The sequence below is a fragment of the Urocitellus parryii genome, chromosome X (genome assembly GCF_045843805.1).
Source record: "Urocitellus parryii isolate mUroPar1 chromosome X, mUroPar1.hap1, whole genome shotgun sequence".
NCBI classification, from domain to species: domain Eukaryota; kingdom Metazoa; phylum Chordata; class Mammalia; order Rodentia; family Sciuridae; genus Urocitellus; species Urocitellus parryii.
In genome coordinates, this window is record NC_135547.1 from 65,792,071 (window position 1) to 65,817,511 (window position 25,441).

Genomic DNA, 25,441 nt, shown 5'->3' on the forward strand with positions numbered 1-25,441 from the left:
TTAGGAATAAAACCAGAGACCCTGCATCTAATAAGAAAAAGAAGGCCCTAATCTCCATCATGTGGGATTAGGCCCCAAATAAGACTCCCATACCAAAAGAATTAAAATCAAGAATCAATAAATGGGATGGACTCAACCTAAAAAGTTTCTTCTCAGCAAAAGAATCTGTGAGATGAATAGAGAGCCTACATCTTGGGAGAAAATCTTTATCCTTCACACATCAGATAGAGCACTAATCTCTAGGGTATATAAAGAGCTCAAAAAGCTAAACACTAAAAAAAAAAAACAAATAATCTAGTCAATAAATGAGCAGACATTTCTCAGAAGATGTAATATACAGTCAACAAATATATGAAAAATGTTCATCATCTCTAGAAATTAAAGAAATGCAAATCAAAATACTCTAAGATTTCATCTCACTTTAGTTAGAATGGCAGCTATTATGAAGATAAACAACAGTAAGTGTTGGCGAGGATGTGGGGAAAAAGGTATACTCAGACACTGCTGGTAGAACTGCAAATTGGTGCAGTCAATATGGAAAGCAGCATGGAGATTTCTTGGAAAATTGGGAATGGAACCACCATTTGACCCAGTTATCCCTCTCCTCAGTCTATACCCAAAGGACTAAAAACAGCATACTACAGGAACACAGCCACATCAATGTTTATAGCAGCACAATTCACAATAGCTAAATGGTGAAACCAACCTAGATGCCCTTCAATAGATGAATGGATAAAAATAAATGTGGCACATATACACAATGGAATATTATTCAGCAATAAAAGGAATAAAATTATGGCACTTGCAGGTAAGTGGATGGAATTAGAGAAGATAATGCTAAGTGAAGTTAGCCAATCCCAAAAAAACAAATGCTGAATGTTTTCTCTGATATAAGGAGGCTGATTCATAGTGGGGTAGGGAGAGGAAGCATGGAAGGAACAAATGAACTTTAGATAGAGCTGAGGGGTGGGAGGGTAAGGGAGGGGCCATGGAGTTAGAAATGATGGTGGAAGGTGATTGACATTATTATCCAAAGTACATATATGGAGACACGAATTGGTGTCAACATTCTTTGTATACAGCCAGAGATATGATAAATTATGCTCTATATGTGTAATAAGAATTATAATGCATTCCACTGTCACATATAAATAAAATAGATAGATAGATAGATAGATAGATAGATAGATAGATAGATAGATAATAGATAGGGCTGGGAGTGTGGCTCAGCAATAGAGCATTCGCCTAGTGTGTGCAAGGCCCTGGGTTTGATTCTCAGCACCACATATAAATAAATAATTTAAAAGAAAGGCATTATTTCTAACTACAACTAATTTTTTTTAAATAAGGAGATAAAGAATTTTTCAGAAAAAAATAATGCTGAGGGAGTTCATCACTATCAGAACAAACTTAAAAAAATTTTGAAAAGACATTTTTCAAGTTAAAATTAAAAGAAGCTTAACATCAATATGAAAACAAATCAAGCATGAAATCTATCACTCTTTCATATTAAATACAACTTTGATAAATTAGACAAAGAAAGAATATACCTCACCACAATAAAGGCCATATATGACAAGTTCATACTTAGTATCATAGTCATTGATGAAAAACTGAAAACTTTTTCTCCACAATTAGGAAATGGGCAAGGATGCCTCTTGTGTTATTTCTATTTAATATAGTACCAGAAATCATTGAGTAATTAAGCTATAGAAAGCAATAGAAGTATCAAAATCAGTAAAATCAAAAAAGCAACCCAACTGAAAAAAGGACAAAACTTGAACAGACATTTCTCCAAAGACATAAAAATGGCCAACTGATATATGAAAATATACTCAACATAACTAATTATCAGGGATATATATATATATATATATATATATATATATAACTTCATACTGTTATGATGTTTATTATCAAAATAGTAAAAGACAATGTGAAATTGGAAATTCACATGGAGAAATTGGAACCCTTGTAGATACACTATTGGTGGTAATTGAAATGGTGCAACTTCTATGGGAATTATCATTGTAAATGACTCATAAAATTAAACACTAACACTACCATATAACCCAGAATTCTCCCTTCTGGTTATGGATGCAAAAAGAAATGAAATCAGGATCTCAATGTGATATCTACATTTCCACCTTCATAGCAACATCATTCACAATAACTAACATAGAAAAAACACAAATATCCATCAATGGATGAATAGATAAAGAAATTGTGGTACTGTGTATACATATATAGTAATTTTTTTCTGGCCTTAAAATAGAAAGAAATCCTTCCATATTTGATGATACAGAAAACTGGGAGGGCAATACTCTAAGTGAAATTAGCATAGTCACAGAACAATCAAGACTACTCTACAATATTCAAACTCATGGAAGGAGAGAGCAGAATGGTAGCTATCAGAGACTGGATTGATAAATACATTTCAAAATAAATGAATTCTAGAGATCTGATGTGCAAAATTTTGCCTACAATTAACAATACTTAATTAAACATGTACTCAAACATGTGTTAAGAGGATCAACAATTTTAAGTGTTCTTACCACAATTTGAATTGTGGTAAGAATTTATGAGATAATTCTAGCCTCTCATAAATCAAAATTATTAACATAATCTTGTATGCTTGGGCATTTTTAAAAATAAAAAAACATTGAAAATATATTTAAATATTAGAAACCACAGGACATGATAGGAGAAATTAGAAATGAATGAATCAAAGATGCAACTACATTTCTGACTAGTTACTCGGTGGACATCAGTGCCATTTGCTGAGAGACAGAGAGAGAATATATATGGATGGAGACATTAAATTCAAGTTGTTTAATAGTAGTATAAGATACATATCTGGACCTCAGCATAGATGTATGGTCCAGAAACAGACATTTGGACATTATCAGAATTTATTTTGTGTTTGAAGTTATTAGAATGAATATGTCACCTAACAAAAAAAGTATGTAGTGATAATAGAATAATCAGTACCTAATTCTGGAGAATTCTAACATTTAGAGCTCCAGTAGAGGAGAATCAACTTGCAAAGAAAACTCAAAATTGCCCACAATGAAAGAATCTCTGCTGTCAAGTTACATAATATTAAGAAAAAAGAAAGTAACCTAACTTAAAAATACAGAGGTCTGTGGAAGCTTCAGCAGGAATGAATTTGTGAAAGAATAAGAACATAATCCAGACCTCAATTAAGAAAATTTTCTAGAGTTCATTCAGTCACAAGAATAATAAAAATAATAACTTATAAATGTAAAATTCTTTAAAATTTATATTACCATTGTCATTATTTAATCTTTATAATAATGCAACCCTGAAATACAGACCTTGTATAATGTTTCTATTTTGAGGATATTGAATAAACAATGACGTATAAAATTAGAAGAGTAGTCAGAAATGAAGTTGTGATTAGAACTCAGCTCTTCTGAGTTAGGGACAAACCTTGGAATGTGCCAAGCCCTGGGTTCAATCACCAGTATTGGGAGGAAAAATAAGCTTCTCCAATTTCAACTCTTGTTCTGTTTCTTACCAGAAGAAGAATCAAGGATAAAATAAATAAATGTTTACAGAGTATTTTCCACTACATCAGAGACAAAAATTCAAAAGAAACATTCTGATGGTGGACTTGGCACTAACTATTAAAGCACATCATGACAATTCATCAAGCACCAATACGTACAATAAAACACAGAACAATTTTTCTGTTGATGGGCTTTGATTCGTAAACAAAATGAAATTTTCTGCAAATATTTTAACCACTAGATGGTAGTGTAAAGACATGAAAGATTCTCTATTGCACAATGTCTCTTTGATTGCAATCATTATCTACTCAAAACATGTGAACCTCACCAAAATTGCCTGCTCAAGTCTTAAAATGAATAAAAGAATTATTTTCAGTAATAGGGAAACTGTAAATGTAAACTGATAAGGTAACTGAGAGTGGAATGCATTTGAAATATAAAATTAGAGGAGAATATGAGTGTTATGGACAAATTATAATCAGAGAATTTTGAAAGATTGGGGAAATGGAAATTAAATCAATAACCTGACTTTGCATTTTGAAGTGATATTTTACTACCTGACACATTCATTTAATTGAAGGCCAAGTGTTTCCTTAAAAAAATAAGTTTGAGGGTACTAGTTTAATACAAATCATTAATTTTAAAATGAGAAAAAAATGTTAAGTTTTAAAGTATTTACTTAAAAATTGTTCTGTAATCCCAGAAGCTCAGGAGGTTGAGACATGAGGATCACAAATTCAAAGCTAGCCTCAGCAATGGTGAGACACTAAGCAACTCAGTGAGACCCTGTCTTCAATTAAAATACTAATAGGGCTGGGGATGTGGCTCAGTGATTGAGTGGCCCTGAGTTCAATCCCAAGTTCCCTACCAAAACTTTAATAACTAGGAATTTGTTTCATTCATTTTAGAGGAATAATTATTTTTGAAGGGAAGTTGGGTGGACAGAGCAAGATAGCAACTAAGATACTCTGGCAATTGTCTCCAAAGAGACACATCAAGTTGTATTGCAATTTTTATACTAAACTGTCTTCTTAAGAGCTAAATAAATCAGCTGAAAAATCATAGTGCCTGTTTTTTAGTATAATAAAACAGAGAAAATACACGTATTGAAGAAAGAAATAAGGCAGGAGTTCCCATATTGCCCCTCACCAAAATTTAGGTAGCACAGTGTAGAGAGGAGAGCTCCCATTTGAGGGAGGGAGAGGGAATTAAGCCAAGGCCTTAGTCTTTAAACCCAGTACCAAACCCTCCAGAGTGAGACCCAGCATTGGGTAGAAATTAAAGGTCCTGTCCACAGGACATTGTTGATGGACGTCTAGACTGGCCCCGGGAACAGGTGGAGACCTGCTCACTGATGGGACAGACTTGAGTTTTGTCCTACATCATTCATTGCAAGATTTTTAATGGATCTGAAGCATGCACACACACCTTCCCCAATGCTGAAGAGCCCTACTCCAGTAAGACTAAAGTACAATTCATCTTAGGATAAGCCTTGGTGGCAAAGCGACTGACTACCACCTGTCCCCAATTTTCGCAGCACAGCTATTACAGGATTAGTGCTTGCAGATTGAGCTAGAACTATACCTGCACTAGGCAGAGATCTGTGTCCTAGTGGAATGGACCTAGGTTTTGGCCTATATCACCAGTAGCTGTGTTGCGATCTTTGCTGCACTTCTGAGACAGTGCAGGTCATTGTGGTTGTAAGATTCAAGTTGTATCCAGCCCAGCATCAGCTCATATGGCAAAAGGAATGAATTCACTTATACTACTCCAATATTGAGCATCATTTCATGGTGTTAAGACCCCATTTTCTGGGGGTAGTACAGTGTAGAAAACACAAGATTTTGCCCTGAAACTTAATGTTGGGCTGATGAAACATAACAATGGTCAGAACCCAACAAATCTGATACCAAGGCCTGCCTGTGGATGGAGCCACTAGAATAGCACCTGTGCCAAGTGAAGATATATGTTCCCAATCCATCAGACTTCTAGTTATCATCACCTGCAGCTGATTGAAGCACTCTGTGGCTATGAGTTCATTTCAGCATTAGGAAACCCATAGTACTATAGGCCTTGACACTTCTCCAGTGCTACACTGGCCTTAGTGGTCTTTGGGATCAAGTTGTGACAAAGTTAGCAGCATGGGGTGGTCCATACATGGTGATTCTGTCCAGAATTCCACAGTGCCTGACTAGATAGCTGACTGTGAACTACGTCTTTAGTCCTACTCCAATGCCAGCAAGAGGCAAATGGGGATGAACTACACTTCCTAGAATCTCCCCAGGCTCACCTTAAAAACATATCAACTATGGATTAAGAATAAACCTTTACTTCAGTGGAAAAGATAAAGGGGAATGAAAGTAAGGGAGGGGAGATGGGAACAGGAGAGACACTAGAATGAATCAGACATAACTTTCCTAGGTTCATATAGAATACATGACCAGTGTAACTCCACATCATTTACAACCACAAGAACGAGACTCTGCTTAAAATAAGTTATACTTCATGAATGTATAATATGTCAAAGTACATTCTACTGTCATGTGTATCTGAATAGAACAAATAAAAAAGTAAAACAAGAATAAATCTAAGCTTGGATTACCCTCTAGTAATGAGATGGTGAAAACAAACCAAGAGATAATTCCAGTAAAATCTGGACCTGGGAACCTGCACTACTGAAATAGTGGAAGTAAATACAGACTCAGGGAAACTAAGCAGCCAACTTAAAATTTCCAGAGAGGCAGGCACAACCAAAGCCAGATTAGGAAGACTGGAACAAATATCTAATCCTTCAAAACCTGAATATCATTGTACACCAAAAAGCCTCAAGAACTTTCAGGAAACCATGACCTCATCTAATCATTAAAATGGCTGACAGAAATTGACCAGATAGAAATATATGGGAGATCTCACAGAGAGTTTAAGACAACTAGTTTAAGGGAACTCAATGAACTTGAGGAAAACATGTAAAAATATTTTAATGTTTTAAAAGAAAAATATATCAGAGAAATCAAATCTAATAGAAAAGTCAAATAGAAATACTGGAGCTGAAAATATGTACTCAGATAAATGAAAAACATGATAGAAAGCAATAATAGCAAGATAGATCAAACAGAAGAAAGAATCAATGAACTTGAAGATGCGATATTCAAACATTCACTGTCAAAGAGGAAAAAAGAATGGAACATATTGGGAGAGTATTGAAAGAAAATATCTGGGTTGTAGTGTTTAAAGAGTAATTTGAGAATGCAAAAGTGTAAAAATCTTATTAAAAATGATAACAGAGAATTTCCCAAGACTAGATGAAATAAATATCCAGAGTCAAGAAGGTTAAAGGTCAATAATCAGATTTAACACTAAGGAGTCTACCCCAAGATAGCTTACAATCTAGCTCTAAAAAGAATATTTTCAAGGCTACAAAAGTAAAGACACAAACTATCAAAGTCCCTCAGTCCACCTGAGAGAAAACATGTGAAAAGAAGCCTTGTGGGCCAAAAGAGTGGCATGAGATTTTAATAATGCTTAAGGAAAAATAAGCCTGCCAAATAAGAACACTGTACCCAGCAAAACCATCCTCTAAAAATTAAGAATAGATAAAGACCTTCCTAGCTAAACACAAGCTGAGAGTATCTTTAATATAGCTGTCCTACAAGAAATGCTAAAGGAAATTCTTCAAATGAAAAAAAACATAATAATAAAAGAAGAAGAAACAATAATGAGTAAGGAGAAAAAGGTACAAAACTCAGTGTTAATAATAATCATATAGGAAATTTCAGAATGTTCTAATATTGTGAATATGGTGAATAAGTCAGTATATTTACTAAAAAATCTAAAATAGCAATTAAAATTAATATTACCAACTTTAATATGTGTGCAGGACTGCTATCCCTGCTACTCTATAAGATGAGGCAGGAGGATACCAAGTTTAAGACCAGCCCTGGGAATTGTATGAGACTGTATCAAAGTAAAATAAAAAAGGCTGTGAATGTAGCTCAGTGGTAAAGCATCCCTGGTTTCAGTCACCAGTAATTTTAAGAGATAGACGGATATAGAATGTAAAATGGAATATTAAATATTCAAAGTATGGAAAGAAATGGAGTGTAAGGGTACAGTTTCTTTCTTCCATATGTTTATTGATGCATTATAGTTGTACATATTTTCTTCCCTCCTCAAATGAGATTTGATGGTACATATTTGCACATGTACACAATACAAAATGTAACAATATAATTTGGCCAGTATCACTCCCAGCACTTCCCCACTCCTTCCCCATCTCCCAACTCTTGGTAAATTTCTTCTACTGATCTGCCTTTGATTTACATGAGATCCATCTCCATCTTTTTTGTTTTCTATTTTTCTCTCCAGCTTCCACTGAGAATAAACATCCCTGGAATTCTACCCAGCCACAAAAAGAATTAAAACATGTAATTTTCTGGCATGGAACTAGAGAAACATAATACTAAGTGAAGTAAGCCAAACTCAGAAAGAAAAGGGTTGAATGTTTCTCACATGCAAAAGATAGAGAAAAATGTGGAATGAAAAAGAGGGGGGATCTCATAAAAATAAAAGGGAGAGGAATTGACTAGGGGAAAGGGATAAAGGGATCGGGAGGAGAGGAGGGAGGGAAAAGGGAAGTGCTGGAGAATTAAATGGAATACATTACATTATGTGCACATATGAATATGTCACAATGAACCACATTATTAGGTATAATTATAATGCACCAATAGAAGCATTTTTAAAATATATCATTAGAAATAAATGCACTATAAGCTAAAATCTAACACAAAATATCAATGAAACAAAAGGCTAGCTCTTCAAAAATATAATATTGACCAAGTCTTAGCTATACTAAGAAAAAGAGAAATGACTCAAAGTCAGAGATGAAATGGAATACTTAACTAGCACCACAGGAATGCAAAGTATCTTTAAAGAACTATACACCAAAATATGGCAACCTAGAAAAAAATGGACAAGTTCCTGGACACCTACACTTTATCAAAATTGAATCGTGAAGAAATAATTCATCAATGTTGCATGATACAAAATCAATATAACAACATATTAGAAATATTGTTCACCATTATCAAGCAGTATTCATCCTAGGGATGAAAGGATGATTTAGCATATGTAAATCAATAAACATGATATACTACATCATCATAATGAATAATAAAAACCATATGAACAAAGGGAAGGGGTATGAGGGTAAGAAGATAATAGAATGAATGGCACATTATAATCTGATGTGCATATATAATTACATGACCCATGTAATCCTACATCATGTACAACCAGAAGAATGAGAAGTTATACTCCATTTATGTAATTATGTATCAAAATGCACTCTATTGTCATGTATAACTAATTAGAACAAATAATTTTTAAAAAATGATATGACATCTCAATAGATGAAAAAATTCAGCTTATAATGTTCATCATCTCTTCATAATAAAAGCACTGAACAAATTAGGTGTACTGTTAATGTCTTACTAAATGAAGAAAAATTGAAAGTTGCATAAAATTGTGACCAAAAAAATGATGCCCACCTTCATCACTTTTATTGAATGCAGTGGCAGAAGTCCTAGCCTGAACAATGAGGCAAAAGAAAGAAACTGAGAGCATATAAGTTGGAAAAGAAGTCAAACTGCCACTGATTATAGATTATGTTATCCTACATATAGAAAATTCCAACAAAACCACTGAAATTATAACTATTAGAACTAATAAATTAATTCATCAATGTTGCATGATACAAAATCAATATACAAAAATGATAGTGTTGCTATATACCAATCATAAATTATTTGAAATAGAAACTAATAAACCAATCTCTTGTAAAATAGCTACAAAATATAATATTTAGAAATAAATTTAAGCAGAAGTGGAAGTTCTCCATAATAAGTATCATAAGACATTAATGAAAAAAATTGGAAAGAACACAAAAAGGATATCCTTTGTTCATAGATTGGAGGAATCAATATTGATATTAAACACATAAAACCCAAAATGATCTGTAGATTTAATGCAATCCCATGGAAATACTATTTGCATTCTTCACAAAACTAGAAATAACAATCTCAATCATTTATATAGTATTTCAATACACTTCAAATACCCAAAGCCATCCTGAGGAAAAGGTTAAGCAGGAGGCATTATACTACTTGAGTTCAAAATATACTACAAAGTTGTAATCACTGAAATTACATGATATTGAAATACATATAGATACATAAACAAAGAGAACAGAGTAAGAATCCAGATGTAATCCACAGTGAATCGATTTTCCCCAAAGTTTCTAAAACCAGGCATAGGAGAAAGATAATCTTTTCAACAAATGATGCTGGCAAAAAAATTGGACATCCACAATGAAAAGAATAAAACTAGACTTTTATATTTCACTATTTACCTAAATGAACTCAAAATAAATTAAATATTTAAGTGTAAGATCTGAAACTAGAAACCACTAGAAGAAAACAGAAGGGAAACCCTTCAGGGTATTGAAGTTTGCCAATATTTTTAGGATAAGACCCCAAAACACAAGAAAAACTACCAAGATTATACAAATTGGCATTATGTAAAAATGTGGATGTGTGACCCATGTGATTCTGCAATTTGTATTTGGGGTAAAAATGGGAGTTCATAACCCACTTGAATCTAATGTATGAAATATGATATGTCAAGAGCTTTGTAATGTTTTGAACAACCAATAAAAAAGATTATACAAATGGGATTAATTCAAACTAAAAATCTTAGCACATCAAAGGTGACACTTAACAGAGTGAAGAGACAAACAATAGAATGGAGAAAATACTTTCAGCCAAGAAGAAATTGACACCTAGATTATAAAAATAAGTCCAAAAACTCAGTATTGAAAAACCAAATAACCATTTAAAAATGGAAAATAAATGAAAATAGATATTTCCCAAAGTGGGACATATAATTTGGCAATAGGTATATAAAAAGGGGCTCAACATCACTAATCATCAGAGACATTTAAATTTTAAAAAAAGTGAATATCACTCTGATTAGCTATCCTCATAACGTCTAAAGGTAACAAATGCTGGTGAGGATATGGAGAAAAGGGTTGGTGGACATAGAAATTGGTAAAGCTATTATGGAAAATATTATGGAGATTCCTTAATTAATTAAAAAATTAATTAACATGAAATCCCACAATTCCACTACTGAATACACTTCCAAAGGGAATGAAATGTTGTTGAAGAGATATCTCCATCCTGTGGTAATTGCTGCATGATTTACAATAGCCAAGAAATGGAAACACTCCAATTATTTGTCCATAGATGAACAGATAAAGAAAATGTGGAACATATTTATAATGGAATACTATTTGGCCATAAACAGGATGAAATTTGCAACAACATGGATGGAACCAGAGTTATTATGTTAACTGAAATAATCCAGGTACAGAAATACAGGTGCTATATGATCTCACTCATATGTGGAATCTAGAAATATTTATATCAGGGATGCAAGTTTAGTCCAGTGGTAGAGCAGTTTTCTACCATCCATGAGAGTTTGGGTTCAATCATCAGCACCTTAAGATAAATTTAAAAAAATAACTAGTTTTTCATAGCAACTGAGAATAGAATGGTAATTATCAGAGGCTGGGGAAAATAGGAGGGTTGAAGTGATTGGGAAAATTTGACCAATGAGTACTATTTTAGTTCACTAAGAGTAAGAAGTTCTGTTGTGCTATTGCATCAGCTGGGTGATCATAGATAAAAAATAATGTACTTTTTATTTCACAAAGCTGTAAGAAAAGACTTTGAAGATCTTTACCATAAACAAATACTAAATATTTGAAAAAACTGATATGTTTAACTTGATTTTAACATTTCAAAATGTATGTATTGAAACCTAACTTGTATGTATGTATGTGTGTGTGTGTGTGTGTGTGTGTGTGTGTGTGTGTATATATATATATATATATATATATATATATATATATTGTTTTATGTATCAACTAAAAAAAACTTAAAGAAAAATTAAAGGGAAGTCTACTAAACTCAAATTTCCTAACTTGTCTTACCCCTATCACACATACATGTACACATGGAGAAATACCCACTGTCATTATTCTAGTAAAAATACAATTTGCCAAAAAATCATATACAATACCATTTAGCAAATGAATATATTTTTAGACATTTTTATAAGAATCTTTATAATAACTTTTGCAAAACTAATGTAAATTATATTAGAATTTAAGACAAATGGTCATATGCAAATGGCCAAAGGGTATTTTAAGAACAGAATTTTCATAGAATTAAAATTTTAAAATATTTTATTTATATCCCTGTCTGCCCTCAACTCCAATCTTACCATTTTAAGTAGCTAAATATTGATTGTCATCCACTTGAAAAAAAAATGCTGCATCCTCCTCTTCCCCTATTGACTTAAAATCAATTTCACTTCAGACTCTGTAAAAGTCCAGCTTTAGTTATGATAGGAGCTATTTCACATATTTTAATTGTCTCTCTTAAATCTAAAATACCTAATTTCAAGGTCCTAATAGAGAACGTTGGTTTTGAATTTTTTGTTTGTTTGTTTTTGTTTTCTTTTCTTTTCTTTATCTGAGTGGAAGACTTCAAATTGCACTACTTTAGTAGTTTGTTTACCTGCACAAAAACAGTAAAAAGGATAACAACTGTAGTTGCTGCAATGAAGAGCTTCTTTCTGGAAAATTCTGGGAGCAGGAAAACAAGAGAGAAGCAGATTGCTCCCCTAAGTCCCCCATAGGCTATAATAAACTGGTCCTTTCTGGTCACTGTATTCATATGACATTTGCTCACGAAGAAAGTCAACACAAGAACTCCTAAATGTTTCAATAAAAAGAGGAGAGGAGCTAATTAATCAACAGAAATAATGTTAAAATTACATTCTAATAAATTGGTTTTGAACTAGTTTAGAATTCTAAGAACTTGTGATCAATAATTTAAAAACTTAAACTAATTAAGCAACTTAAAGGTTTAGTTTATAAAATTACATTCAGAGAGTTTACTTTAAATAGTTGCATTTTTGTTTTGTTTTATTTTGTTTGTTTTTTTTAAAATTCTGATCATTCTTGGTTTTTAGAATTTAAGCCATACTTGTTTTCCTTGGGCCCACAAGGATTCTCTAGGGTACTCTTTAGAAGCAATCTCCAGGGGCTGGGGCTGTATGGCTCAGTGGTAGAGCATTTGCCTGGCATGTGTGAGGGACTGGGTTCAATTCTCCACACCATATATAAATAAATAAAATAAAAGGTCTATCAACAACTAGGAAATATTTTTTTTTAAAAAAAGCAATCTCCACAAACAAAATGTAACATTTCTATTCAGTCTTATAAATGCTACTGATCAGATACAAGCTAATGAAATAAAAACTAAAGAATGTGACCTGAGCAATAATTCCATATAGTTCAAGGCTATCAATAAGGGTGCTTTTTTTAACATCTACCTAGGATCCAAGGTTCTGAGAACATCAGCTAAAATTTTTAATTACTCACATTTCATTATCATCTCAAAATCTAACCTTGGTGAAGATAGAATTATGAGATCATGTACTAATACAATTTGAGACACAAGAGAATCATTTGTCACACAGATCATATTATACTACTATACTTGAGTTATACTTCACTCCTTTTCCCTCTCCTTTCAATATGCAGTACATCTTGAACATTTTTCTGTAAGTAGGTTTATCAAATAATTTATTTCAAGATCAGAAAGAAAATACAAGATCCCTTGACAGGAGTACTGAAAATAGGGATTATTTTATGCAAATTTTTAATAATTCGTTACATTAATGCATAGTATTGGAGTTCATTCAGACATAATTATACAAGAATGGGATACAATTTGATTCAATTCAGTCCCCAATAATTCCTCTATCTCTCCCGTCTTCCCACTCCCTGTTAGTGGAAAGCACAGATTCTTACAGAAAATTTGAGCTGAAATAAGTTGTCGGACAGACAGTTCTGACTAAATTGATTCACGTTAGAAAAAATCTCAGATTCTCTGCCTTTGAGTATAGCAATTTAAGGTGCCATGAGGTTGATTTGCAACCATTTGTGGATGATCAAAAAATGTATCTATTTCTATTATTTAAAACATTGTAATTAAATTTAAGTATTTTACACGGTGAAATGAAAATATAATCAAGCCATTAGAATAGATATAATGAAAATAATAACTAAATTCTCTCAAGTCCAGAGATTTGAAAACTGTAAATTTTTTAAAATTGTTGAATTCTTTTTAGCTCTTTTAATTCACTATTTTGTTACTACAAATGCAGAAGGAACTCTTAGAGAAAAATAAAAATATGCAAAGAAAGAACATAATACTCATAATCTCACCCATTCTAATAAAACAATTGCTAATACTTTGGAATAAAATTTTCCAAATCCACATGCTTATGTTTATATTATTATTTTTCTAGTAGTTTGTTTTAACCACTCCCTTATTTTTGTACATTTAGATATTCCAATAAATGTCTAAATCTATATAATACATTCTTATTCTGTATTGAAATTGACAGTATTCAAATATAGTGACACTATAATCATTTTGAACCAAATTACAATTTTATCCAAGTTGACATGTAATCTAGCACACTTTGAGTCAAAGTACATAAAGTCAACTTAATTGATTATCTTCAACTAATCAAAATTGACAGAAATCTGGTGTTTTAGTTTTGATTTTTACTGATCTTTTATATAGGCACCCAAATCAAAAGGAATAAGAATATTCTGATGTACCAACTACTAATGTATAATTTCAGAGACTTGAAAAAATAACATTTAACACAGCTAATTTCCAAAGGGAAAAGAGAATAAGGCCTACAGCTTATCTCTTCCATTCATTTATAGGCACAGCCTTAAATCAAATTGTGATGCCAGGCTTATGTAATTACAGATTCCTCACTGACTATGTTGTAAGAGGCATTTATGTATTTCCTCATACTAGATGCAGTGATTATCTATATATTATAGTTCAGAAATAAGAAAATATTGGAAACAGGATCTGTTTTTTCCTTCTGAATTTTCACAGAAATCAATTTATACAAACCTATAGAAATATTGACCTTCTTCTCTAGTTGTAGCTTTTTTGTTAGGTGTTAACATTTTTTTAAAACAAAACATTCTCACTTATCCTTGGTATTAACCTTGGTATCCTCTTTCCTGTGAGTTTTTATGATAGCATATGGACACAAAGTAGATTTTTTAAAATCTGATTTTATCTTAAAAGTTGTGTAGTTTTTTCTAAAGAACATTTTAAAACTCTAATGAGATTTTCCAGTGGGCTAGACTAAGCCATAAATAGCCTTCTATGAACCTGTATGACATTCACCTGATAATTTCACTGTTAATGTCTAACCTACACACATTTTAATGGATAATAAAGCATACCCTGACCTCTCTTATTATTCATCCTTGAAACCCTAAGCAATTTTCCTAATGTGCCTCTCAGTATTGTTAAAGTAAGTTTCATAGCCTCCAACAAAAAGTCTACAATGATTTTATTCATTTGTGGAGGAGGAGACATAAATGTCAAGAAAAGATGATAAAGTATAAACTGAATTCCCATGAAGACTGTAAACCATGAGATTAAAGAGAAATCTCAGTTCAATTAGCAATGAAGGTGTGATTTTTTTTTAGAATGAAAAATATACTATACATGCATATTTCACCTTGGTACAAATGGTATTTTTTTTTTACTATAAGGATTGAACTGAGAAATATTTAGTTTCACCCAACAGTAAAGTCATATATTAGGTAGGACTTGGAAGGACACTAGATGTCACTCAGCTTCCACTAGGGTTTGAGTAAAAGATGAAGAATGTATATATTTAACTGATAGACTCAGCATTCCCCAAGCCATAGCCAGGACTTCAATAATACTGATGAAACGATATCAGTGTGCTACATATGTACATGAAAGAATGAAAAGTTAAAACAACAGTGCTGAAAGTTGTAGGTGACTTTATCCTTTCTTTGTAATTTGGGATAAGGCGGGCAGATGTAAACACTCAGAAAAGAATCACAAAAACTGCTCAGCTTTTTTCCTAGCAATAGCAGTAGTACTGGGTACAAATTCTTAGTAGTATTTCTTGGAGCATTTGTATTTTGTTATATTATTCCATATTATAACATCATTATTACTAATAATATTCAACTTCACTGCTGCAGCTGCAGCAATTGTTAATAGTAGTAAAAAACTACTATTAGTTTTAATTGTTAATAGTAGTAAAAAAACTAATAGTAGTAAAAAAACTGAGAGCTTTTAATATACCTGTCTCTTTGCTAACCTCTTTGACTGGATTAGCTCATGTAATTCTTATAATGGCTGGCAGAAGTTGTTAGTATCAACACCACTGGCAATTTAAAGTTGAAGAAGCTAAGGCCTAGAATGATTTTATAAATTTGTCAAAGCCACAAGGCTCGAGGGTAAAACTAGGATTTTAATTGAGGTAGTCTATTTCCATAGCCTGTTTCCTAATATTGCTATTAAATTCTTCCTACATAAATGAAAATATATAATAGTCTGCCTATAGAATTATAGAAAATAAGCATATTTAAATTTTTAATTCCATGCCTCTAGCACAATCCAAAGTTTAGTCAGCATAGTTTTATGTAAATAACATTTACCATACCTGATGCTCTCCATATAAGACAAAAAAAGACAGTGAAACAAATGTAAGGCCAATTCCATTCATGGTTATTTCCAATGGTAGAAACACCAAGGAAGATGAAGATAAGAGTGTCACTAACACTGCTCCACATCTTCATAAAATACTTGATAGTAGTATGGGACTTCTGAGAAATGTTAGCTTCCACATAACGTTTCATGCTCATAGCACAAGTGATAATTCTAAAGAAGGAAAAATAATGTGTGAGAATAGCACTTGCATTTAACTATAATGCAAGGTAATCATATAAACATTATTGAAGAATCAGAATTTCTGTTACTCAAGGTACTTTACTGTGTTACAGAATATGAAAAGCATGCCAGTTTCCAAGTTTTATACAATAACATTTCTAAGACTATCAAATATTTAGCTTTCAAAATAGGTGACAATTTCTGTGTCCTTTTGTGTGCTGAGAGCAAGTTGCCTGCTTTATCATTTTTGAAATTGTCTAATCTCTCCTACTCAAATAAGATTACATTGATAGGTTCTAATCATTAGTTGGCAGTAAATCACTAAGAGCTAAATGCTAAGAATAAAAACTTGATCCTTATAGATTCTAAAGTGCTACAGTGTTATAATATTTTATACTCAGGGATGTTTTGACTATTGTATTCCATCCACCACATTTTCAAAATTATGCTTTTATCCTCCTGTCTAGTAAGCCTTTCCAGTCATCCTCAAGAGTATTTTAACACACCCTTCCATTCACCAAAATGGTTTCATTCCTACAAGCTTTTATTTCTATTTTTTATCATTGTGGGGAAAGATATTCAGACAACAACTTGGAGAGGAGCAGCAAGGGACAGGGATAGAGAGAACATTGTACACAAAATGAACAACAACCTGTTAGTTCCCCATACTAATTTATTTTAAAATAATTCTTTACTGTAGGTGTGGCAAAAGTGGTAGTCATTCACATCATCTGCACAGAAGTCAGAATCTACAATAAAAACAGAAATTCTGCCACCTGTAGTAAAACCTTTTTTTTTCTAAATGCATAAATCCTAGAAAATAACTCACATTAAAAACCAGAAGGGTCATAATGCCAAAGGAGAAATGTGGGAATCACACTAACTAATCTGTAGGTCAATATAGGGCCAGTCAACAAACAACTAAATCTTGTAATATGACACTCTGGGGCATAAAACCATAGGTTCTTAAACCTTAAACTAATTTTCCTTGAAATGTACCCTGGAAATGAAAAGAAGATTACCCTACATAAAACCAAAAATAGTAGGTGAAGCAGAGACCTGCAAAGAACTGGGTTTAAGTTTCAGCCCTACTAAAATCCACAAACACAAAGGGGAGAGGCTCTGGTTCAATCCCTAGAAACAAATCAAGACACTTCTCCTCCACTTATTTAATAACAGTAGGAATTTACTGACAATTTTCTTTAAAGTTACTGCAAGTTCTCTGATATTGCTCCACTCAAATTAAACCCATGAGACACACTTAGAGTCTAATGGGCTTAAGGTCATTAATGATTAAAAATTCCATTCAACAAGCTTAGTTTATAATTTTTACCCACATATATCTATTTATATACAATTATAACTAATATTTCTTCAGTGCTTAATCTTTATAAGTATGTATCCTAATTGTTTTATCTACTTTTTCTCAAACTCTCATTTCCACCATTATGAAACACTTATTATCTCCATGCTAACGATAAGGGAGTTATGGAGATTAAATAAACTGCTCAAGACAGTAAGCTGCAGAGCTGTCTCCAGATCTGCCTCTAGACCCCATTCACTTAATCCCCTGGATATATATTTGAAAATACACACAAGGTATTTATTTTACAAATTCTGTTTAATACTTTTCACGAATGGCACATTCAACCAACATGATATTATATGCTTTTCAATTTCTTGAAAGTTACATTTCCTACCTGATTTGCTTTTCTCTATTTCCTTTCATTAGTTGAATGCTGAATTCAGCATCAATTCAATATAAATTCTCCCACTACTACTTTTAAAGAAACATTGGTGGTGAGTGATGGTCTGTAATCCCAGTGAACCTGGAGGCTGAGGCAAGATGAGCAGAAATTCAAAGCTAGTACTGGGACTTAAGCAGACCCCAAGCAACTCAGCTAAAATAAAAATTAGAAAGGACTGGGGACGTAGTTCAATGGTAAAGCATTATGGGATCAACCCAGTACCACCAAAAAAAAAAAAAAAAAAAAATGGTGGCTATCTACTCTGGAAACAACAGAAGGAAGAGAAGAATATAACAAATTTCTCTGATGTTTCCTTTTTCCTCACACCAAATCAAAAAGAAACACTTTCTGATGTTTATATCTATGTTTGAAGGCTTTATTTCAAAGTATTTCCTATACTTAAAATCAAATTGTATGTATATATACTTTTATCTGTCAAATTGTATCTTCTCTCTAGTCAGCTTAATAATAAAGAACTCTCTATCTCCTGCCATTGTTACATAGTGTTGCTTCTTTATTCTCTATCATTTGGGGTCTCCTTCCAGAAACTGAAAGATTTCATTTTGATGTACAATGTTTCAAAATATAATTTTCACATATTTTAATTTGACTATTTTCATTTTAATCTCAGCTAATAGATAATCTTTTTAAAATGCTTTTTTAAATGATTATTTTTTTCAAGCATCTTTTTTTATTGATTGTTCAAAACATTACAGAGCTCATGATATATCATCTTTCATACATTTGACTCAATTGGGTTTTGAACTCCCATTTTTACCCCAAATACAGATTGCAGAATCACATCTGTTACATACTCACATTTTTACATAATGGCATATTAGTGACTGTTGTATTCTGCTACCTTTCCTCTCCCCCACTATCCCCCAAATGATTATTTTTTATGCTCTGCTAAGGATCAAAACCAATGCCTCACACATGCTAGGCAAGCACTCTGCCACAGAGCTACAAAGTAGATAATCTTAATCAATTATTAAACAGTATTTTTTAAAATGTGATAGCCAAGTATCTGCTTTCAATTTGTTACAGAATTGTTTTAAGTTGTAGTTCTATGTGCAAATTTTGAAGGTGAGAACTGAGTTCCTGTCACAAATTTGTCTCAAGAACAACAATTTTTATTTGTCCAGTGAAACTTTATCTATTTTTATATTTGAAAATTCCTATATCATAAAAATATTTTAAATTAGGTAGGTACCAAAAGCTTCAAATGAATTGTCAAATGCTAACAAATGCCAAGAGAATATATGTCCTTATTATTTTCACTGTTAAATAATCTTTTTATTGATTATTTTGAGCTATACATAACATTAGAATTCAATTTGACTATTAGAAAAACATAAAATATAATTTCTCTAATTCAGTCCCTTGTACATCCCATTTTCCTCCCCTCCTCCCTCTCCCTGTTCCCTTCTCTCTACTCTACTGAACTTTCTGCCATTTACCCATAGTTGTTTTTTAATTAATTTCTTGTGAATGTGCATGATGGTGAGATTCACTGTAGTGTATTCATATATGTACATAGGAAAGTTAGGTCAGATTCATCCCACTGCACTTTCCTTTTCCCATCAATTCTCCTTCCCCCTCAATCCTCTTCCACTATCTCACTGATCTTTCTTCTATTTTGATGAAATCTCCCCTTCTTTTTTCCCCTCTTTTTTTCTTATTAAACAATACCGTCTAATAAATAGCTTTTGGTGACTTGATATTTATATTCAATTTCTTGTTTTCCTATCTGTTACCATGTAGGTTTTATTTTCATTTTCTATTCTGGAAAAAAATTAAAACAGTTCAGCATCTAAAAATGTATTCTCCCTCAGGTCAATTTTTGATTGTTTGAGTAAATAGTATAATAAAATCCTCAGGGAGCATGATTAACATTGATCATCTGCTAAAATTCCTGAAATACTATATGCTTCCTGATGTCTGAGTGAAATATATTTCTTTGTTTTCAGCTTTGAGTGTCTTAAAGATGTTAATTAATTAAAATATTACCAAGACTATATTACTGCCATAATAAATGAACTATGACTGCATACTCACACCTGTTCTTAGGCAATTTCCAATTGCATCAGTTTAATACTTCTTGAGAAATATGGTGTATTGTGTGGTTCCCCTCTCACCATGGTGTGATTCCTGTTTTCAATCACTTTATGATCTAAGGTGACCTGACATCACCCTAATAGTACGTATATCAAGCCAAAATATAATTTGCATGTTTGCAGATTGTTTCAAAGATTAGTTATATTTTACTTTCTATTCTGTTTTCTAAGTATAGATATACCACACATGCACACATCTTCAGTTGCCAGATTAAATATGAATAAAGTATCCACTGTTTTGTGTTCCCCATGTTAGGTCATTTCTAATTCATTTATAAAAATGTTACCACAAAAAAAAAAAGATTAAGAGTGGTGAAGAAGAAAAATCTATTAAGCAAAGATCAGAAATATTATTTGATTGTTTCCTTTAGCCAGGGAAACAACAGCTGATGAAAAAAATCACAACACCAACATTTGAAACTGCTAATATTTGAATGCCAATTATATTCCAATTACTTTTCATACATTATTACATTAAATCCTCACAATAACCTCACAAGAATGCATGAACCGCAAAAACATTAACTGGCCCAGTATAGAACAACTAGCATTTTACACAGCAGTTATTTGAGCCTAGCTTTGATTGAATCCAGAGTTTGTCGTCTTTGTGTTGTATGATTTCATTTCATTGAAATAGACAAAATTTTCCCTAAATAGATATTCATATTTTTCAAATTTTAAAAAGTTCTTGCCTGGCACAGTGTCACACACCTGTAATCTCAGCATCTTGGGAGGCTGAGGCAGGAGGATCGCAAGTTCAACACTCAGCAATTTAGCAAGACCCTGTCTCAAACAAACAAAAAATAAAATAAAATAAAAAACCTGGCTGGGGATGTAGCTCCATGGTTAAGTGACTCTGGGTGCAATACCTGGTACCACAATTGTTTTTTTTTAGTTCTTAATAGCATTCCAACAAAAATATGTTACTGTAAGCACCCCAGAAAGATCAAAATGCTTAACACAACAAAATATATGGTAAATATTAGACACAAAATTTTCCTGGTATGTTTTAGTTTGTATATTCTGCACATCTTATTATTTGCCTTTACGCAATAAACTTTATGCATTACAATGGTAAATTGATAAAAAATCCAGTTGTGACTATTCACCTTTCTGGAAAATAGCTACAAATAGAACCCATAATTTGAAACACCTATCAAAAAAAGGTCTCCTTGTCAATCACCAGTAATTATCAGATATGGTCATAAAGTTATCCTTCAAAGCAAATGATGTCTGCCTGAGTAAGTCAAATTTGGCTTCTGATACTACTGTATTCCCCATGCTCTAATTTGGCAATAATTCTCATCTACTTTACAAGGTTTCTTGTACCTACCTATTTCTTTACTTTCCCCTCTGCTATCACCCAACATTTGCTATTTATAACATGGAAATTCTATTCATCAAATTCAGACATTTGTTTGCCCTTTTTTCTTTTTATTCCTTTTTTATTCAATATGGTATTTGAAACTTTTATTTCAGTAAACTTTTAAAAGTAGATTAGTATTATTTTTAAATTAAAGCCACTTAAAAATCAAATTCTTGCCTCGAATGCACAAGGCCCTGGGTTCAATCCCCAGCACCACAAAAAAATCAAATTCTAACAAATTTGATTTTTTAAATGTTATAATTAGGATTTTAAAGAAACTGGGAATTTATTTGTTTTCTTTTTAGACCATTTATTAGACCATGAGTTTAGACCTTTTATTTACTTCATCATTACTACATAGTGCTAATGTATCAACAAGCTTTCATAGTTAAATGGGGGGGGGCTGTATTTCTGCACATTTTTATGTAACACCAAAAACTATAACTTGGGATAGTAGCCATTTAATCAAAAAACAAGATAATTTTTCTACCAGTCCCCAAAATATTCTTCCAGTCTATTTTTCCCTGTAGGGCACAATAAGACAAATAATACCAATAAAAAATGAAATGATAAATAAATAAAACATATGTTCAATAAATATTTTGACTATCTATAGTAAGTGAGTAAATGAATAAAAAAGAAAAATGTGAAAGGTATTATTACTGTCCTACAAGAGTTCACAACTCTGGGGATTGGAGATTCATAAGAAAGTGCTTAACAGTACAAAGGATTAAAGAATAAAAGTGTTTCTTAGACACTTACTGGAGGATTAAATGAATAGCTAGACACAAATTTTCATAAATGCCTAAAGTAACTAACATGAATTAGAAGTCCGTAGAATCTAATGACATTGAAGATTAAAATAAGTTGTTATGAAAAGCAAGAGGAACAGGAAGAAAAGTCTACAGCCTCTAGATTTTCAATGTTGAGGGAACCATCCCCTTTACCTTTTCTACTTACCCACTTTTTCCTTTTCCTGAGTAAGTGAAATTTGGCTTCTAATACTACTGTAATCCCCATGCCCCACCACCACCACCACTGCTTTTCCACATGCACTCTCTTCCAAGTTCAGACATTAAGGTAGTTAAATGTTCTTAGTTGTTATAGACATTGTTTCCTATCCTTCTTTGTTGTCAACCTATAATTCCATGTAATCATGTTTTTACCTCATTAGGTAAATTTTAAAACCTTTGAAAGGAGATCTTGTTTAGTTTTTTTTAACTCCTACAAAAGTGAGAATATAGTAGAAGTTCAAAAATGTGTTTATTGTTTGAAATAAGGTGTATTTTGAAATGATTTAAAAGTGATTGGGGCTGGAGTTGTGGCTCAGGGGTAGAGCACTTGCCTAGCACATGTGAGGCCCTGGGTTTGATCCTCAGGACCACATAAAAAATAAATAAATAAAATAAAGGTATTGTGTCCAACTAAAAAATAAATATTAAAAAATGGTTGACTGAAATCCATTCTAATCTCAGTTAATCCCAATCAATTTGGCTGTCTATACTATGGCCCAAATAAATTACTAATGACAGAAATTAAAAAATGAAGCTAAGTGAGAAAATCAGAGTATGTCTTTGGAAAGCTTCTTTGAAGTACTAATTAAAACAACTATACCTAAAAGGTTCCTCTTTGTATATTAATAACCAATCAATACTTGTTCTTCTTAGGTTTCTACAATGAAAAATTAAGGAAAATTTATTTATGATAGTTTCATAATGATGTTAAAATTTATTTTAAAAAACAAATTAACTCTTGCAAGGGAAATGTGCAAAATTTATTAAACAAAATATTAATTCACATGGACTGTGCAAAGATTTTATCTCTTTAGTATATGAAAAATAAAAGAGATAATGACCTTATCTAACAAATCTTCTATAATTCCTACAACAGTTTATCTTTTACCTTTTAAGTATAATTTTACAAAGCATTTGCTAGGATTCCATATTTTCATAAGGCACAAATTTAACAACTCTCATCCATTCTTTACTGCTTTACATCTTAGAGCTGTCATTCCATGAGTACAAAAGAAAACTGAAACTTTTATTAAAATGGCATAGGCTTTTAGACTCAAAAAGATGATTTAAGAAGGAAAGGATGGCTGAATGTGAATATACTTAACACTATGTTTAAAATGGCTTAGATGGCACATTTTATTACATGATTTTTGCAACAACTAAATTTTTAAAAGATGGCTTTATACTGGATTGCTCTACTCTCAGACTCTTTAAAAGTGAAAGACTTTCTTATGTGTTGAAATGACTTTGTTATGCTCCTGCATGGAAAAAAATAAATTATGTGATCATTTACACATCTTTCTGGGCATCCATTTCCTCATATGAAAAAATGAGGGGGTTGTATTGAATGATTCCACAAGTTTCCTTTCAATATTAGGTTGTACTAATTTTGCACTTCTGCTATTAGTTTTTGAAGAAGAGTAATAAGAAATGTAAAGGGAATAGCCTGGAAAAGCACCAGGTTATTATCAGTACACAACTAAAATCAGACAATGGTCTGAATGTATATTCAGTATGCCAACACATTAAAGATAAATGCAGTAATTGATTATTTACATATAAATCATTGCACAAATTTAAGAAAAAGAAGGAACTGGTAATTCCTGTGCTTCTATATTAATAAAATTTTAATCTATGGATAAAAAGTCTTTTGGAGATATATATATATATATATATATATATATATATATATATATATATATATATATTTGCTTATAAATAATAGATAATTCATAAGCACTTCAATTCACCAGTTAAAAAATAAAAGTACCAACAAAAATTAAATTTGCCTAATAAAAAATTTATAATAAACCAAGTGTTTTTCAGTGTGAAGAGAAAAAATAAAGTCACCAGTCTCAGGAGCTCAGAAGACTCTTATTGGTCTTTGCATAGACAAGCCACTCAACTAGAGAAAAGTCACTGTGATGCAGTACTTTATGCAAATATATTCATGGTCCCATTGCCTTAAGAAAGGGAAAAGAGGAGAGAAAGGAAAGGAGAGGTACTGGGGGATGCAAGTGACCAAATTATATTACCCTATTGTGTCAAGAGCCATCCCTGGGCTATTTGTGGTCTACATTGACATTGCAGCCTAGTGAATAGGAGAATCTGGTGTCTGGGAATTTCCAGTTGAAATTTCCTCTAGCTAAGACCACCCAGACACATTGTGAGGCCTATTCAAGCTCTGCCTGGTCCCACAGAGCACTGGAGATAGGGTGATCTGCTGCAACCACACAGCCTCTCAAAGATGGGTGTGACCTGCCAAGATGCATATCAACCTGCTGACTATGAGACATCACAAAGCAAAATTCCACCCCTGAAACCATATTCTTGCTTTTTATGTACCCCCTAAAATAAACCATAGGAGCCATATTTTAATTTTCCAGCTCCAGCTCCTGTGTGGGCTGGATCTATCAGGCACTCTACTTTAAAACTATACTTTTGATTCTTTGTCTTTTTGTTCTTCACTAATTATTTCTGACTTATTTTCTCCAGTGGCTTATAACCTCCTGGGCAGGAAAAAGGACACCCTGGCAAGGTACTAGAAGCCTTTCCACAATAGTATGGTGTGTATGTATGAATACATAACAACAAATCTCACTATTGTTCATAATTATAATGCACCAATTCTAAAAAAAAAAAAAGAGCACCAAAAAAGTGAACAGTGCCATGTGCTGCTCTGAAATTGATAAGCCTTCTCTTCTGTTTTGTAATGGATTTTTCACCAAGCTTCTTTTATGCTACATAAATATACAGAAAAATTCCTGAAAAGATCTTCA

At 32.3% G+C, this 25,441-nt stretch overlaps 1 protein-coding gene across 1 annotated transcript in view; it reads right to left on the bottom strand.

Moving 5' to 3' along the window:
- The window catches only part of LOC113200921 (sodium/hydrogen exchanger 2-like), a 95,275-nt gene that overhangs the window by 57,705 nt on the left and 12,129 nt on the right, over positions 1 to 25,441 (bottom strand). The window contains exons 4-5 of the mRNA XM_026414525.1: positions 16,191 to 16,408; positions 12,176 to 12,372 (exon numbers count right to left, since the gene is read on the bottom strand). Coding sequence (XP_026270310.1) covers positions 12,176 to 12,372; positions 16,191 to 16,408 — 415 coding nt within the window. The remainder of the gene's footprint in view (positions 1 to 12,175; positions 12,373 to 16,190; positions 16,409 to 25,441) is intronic.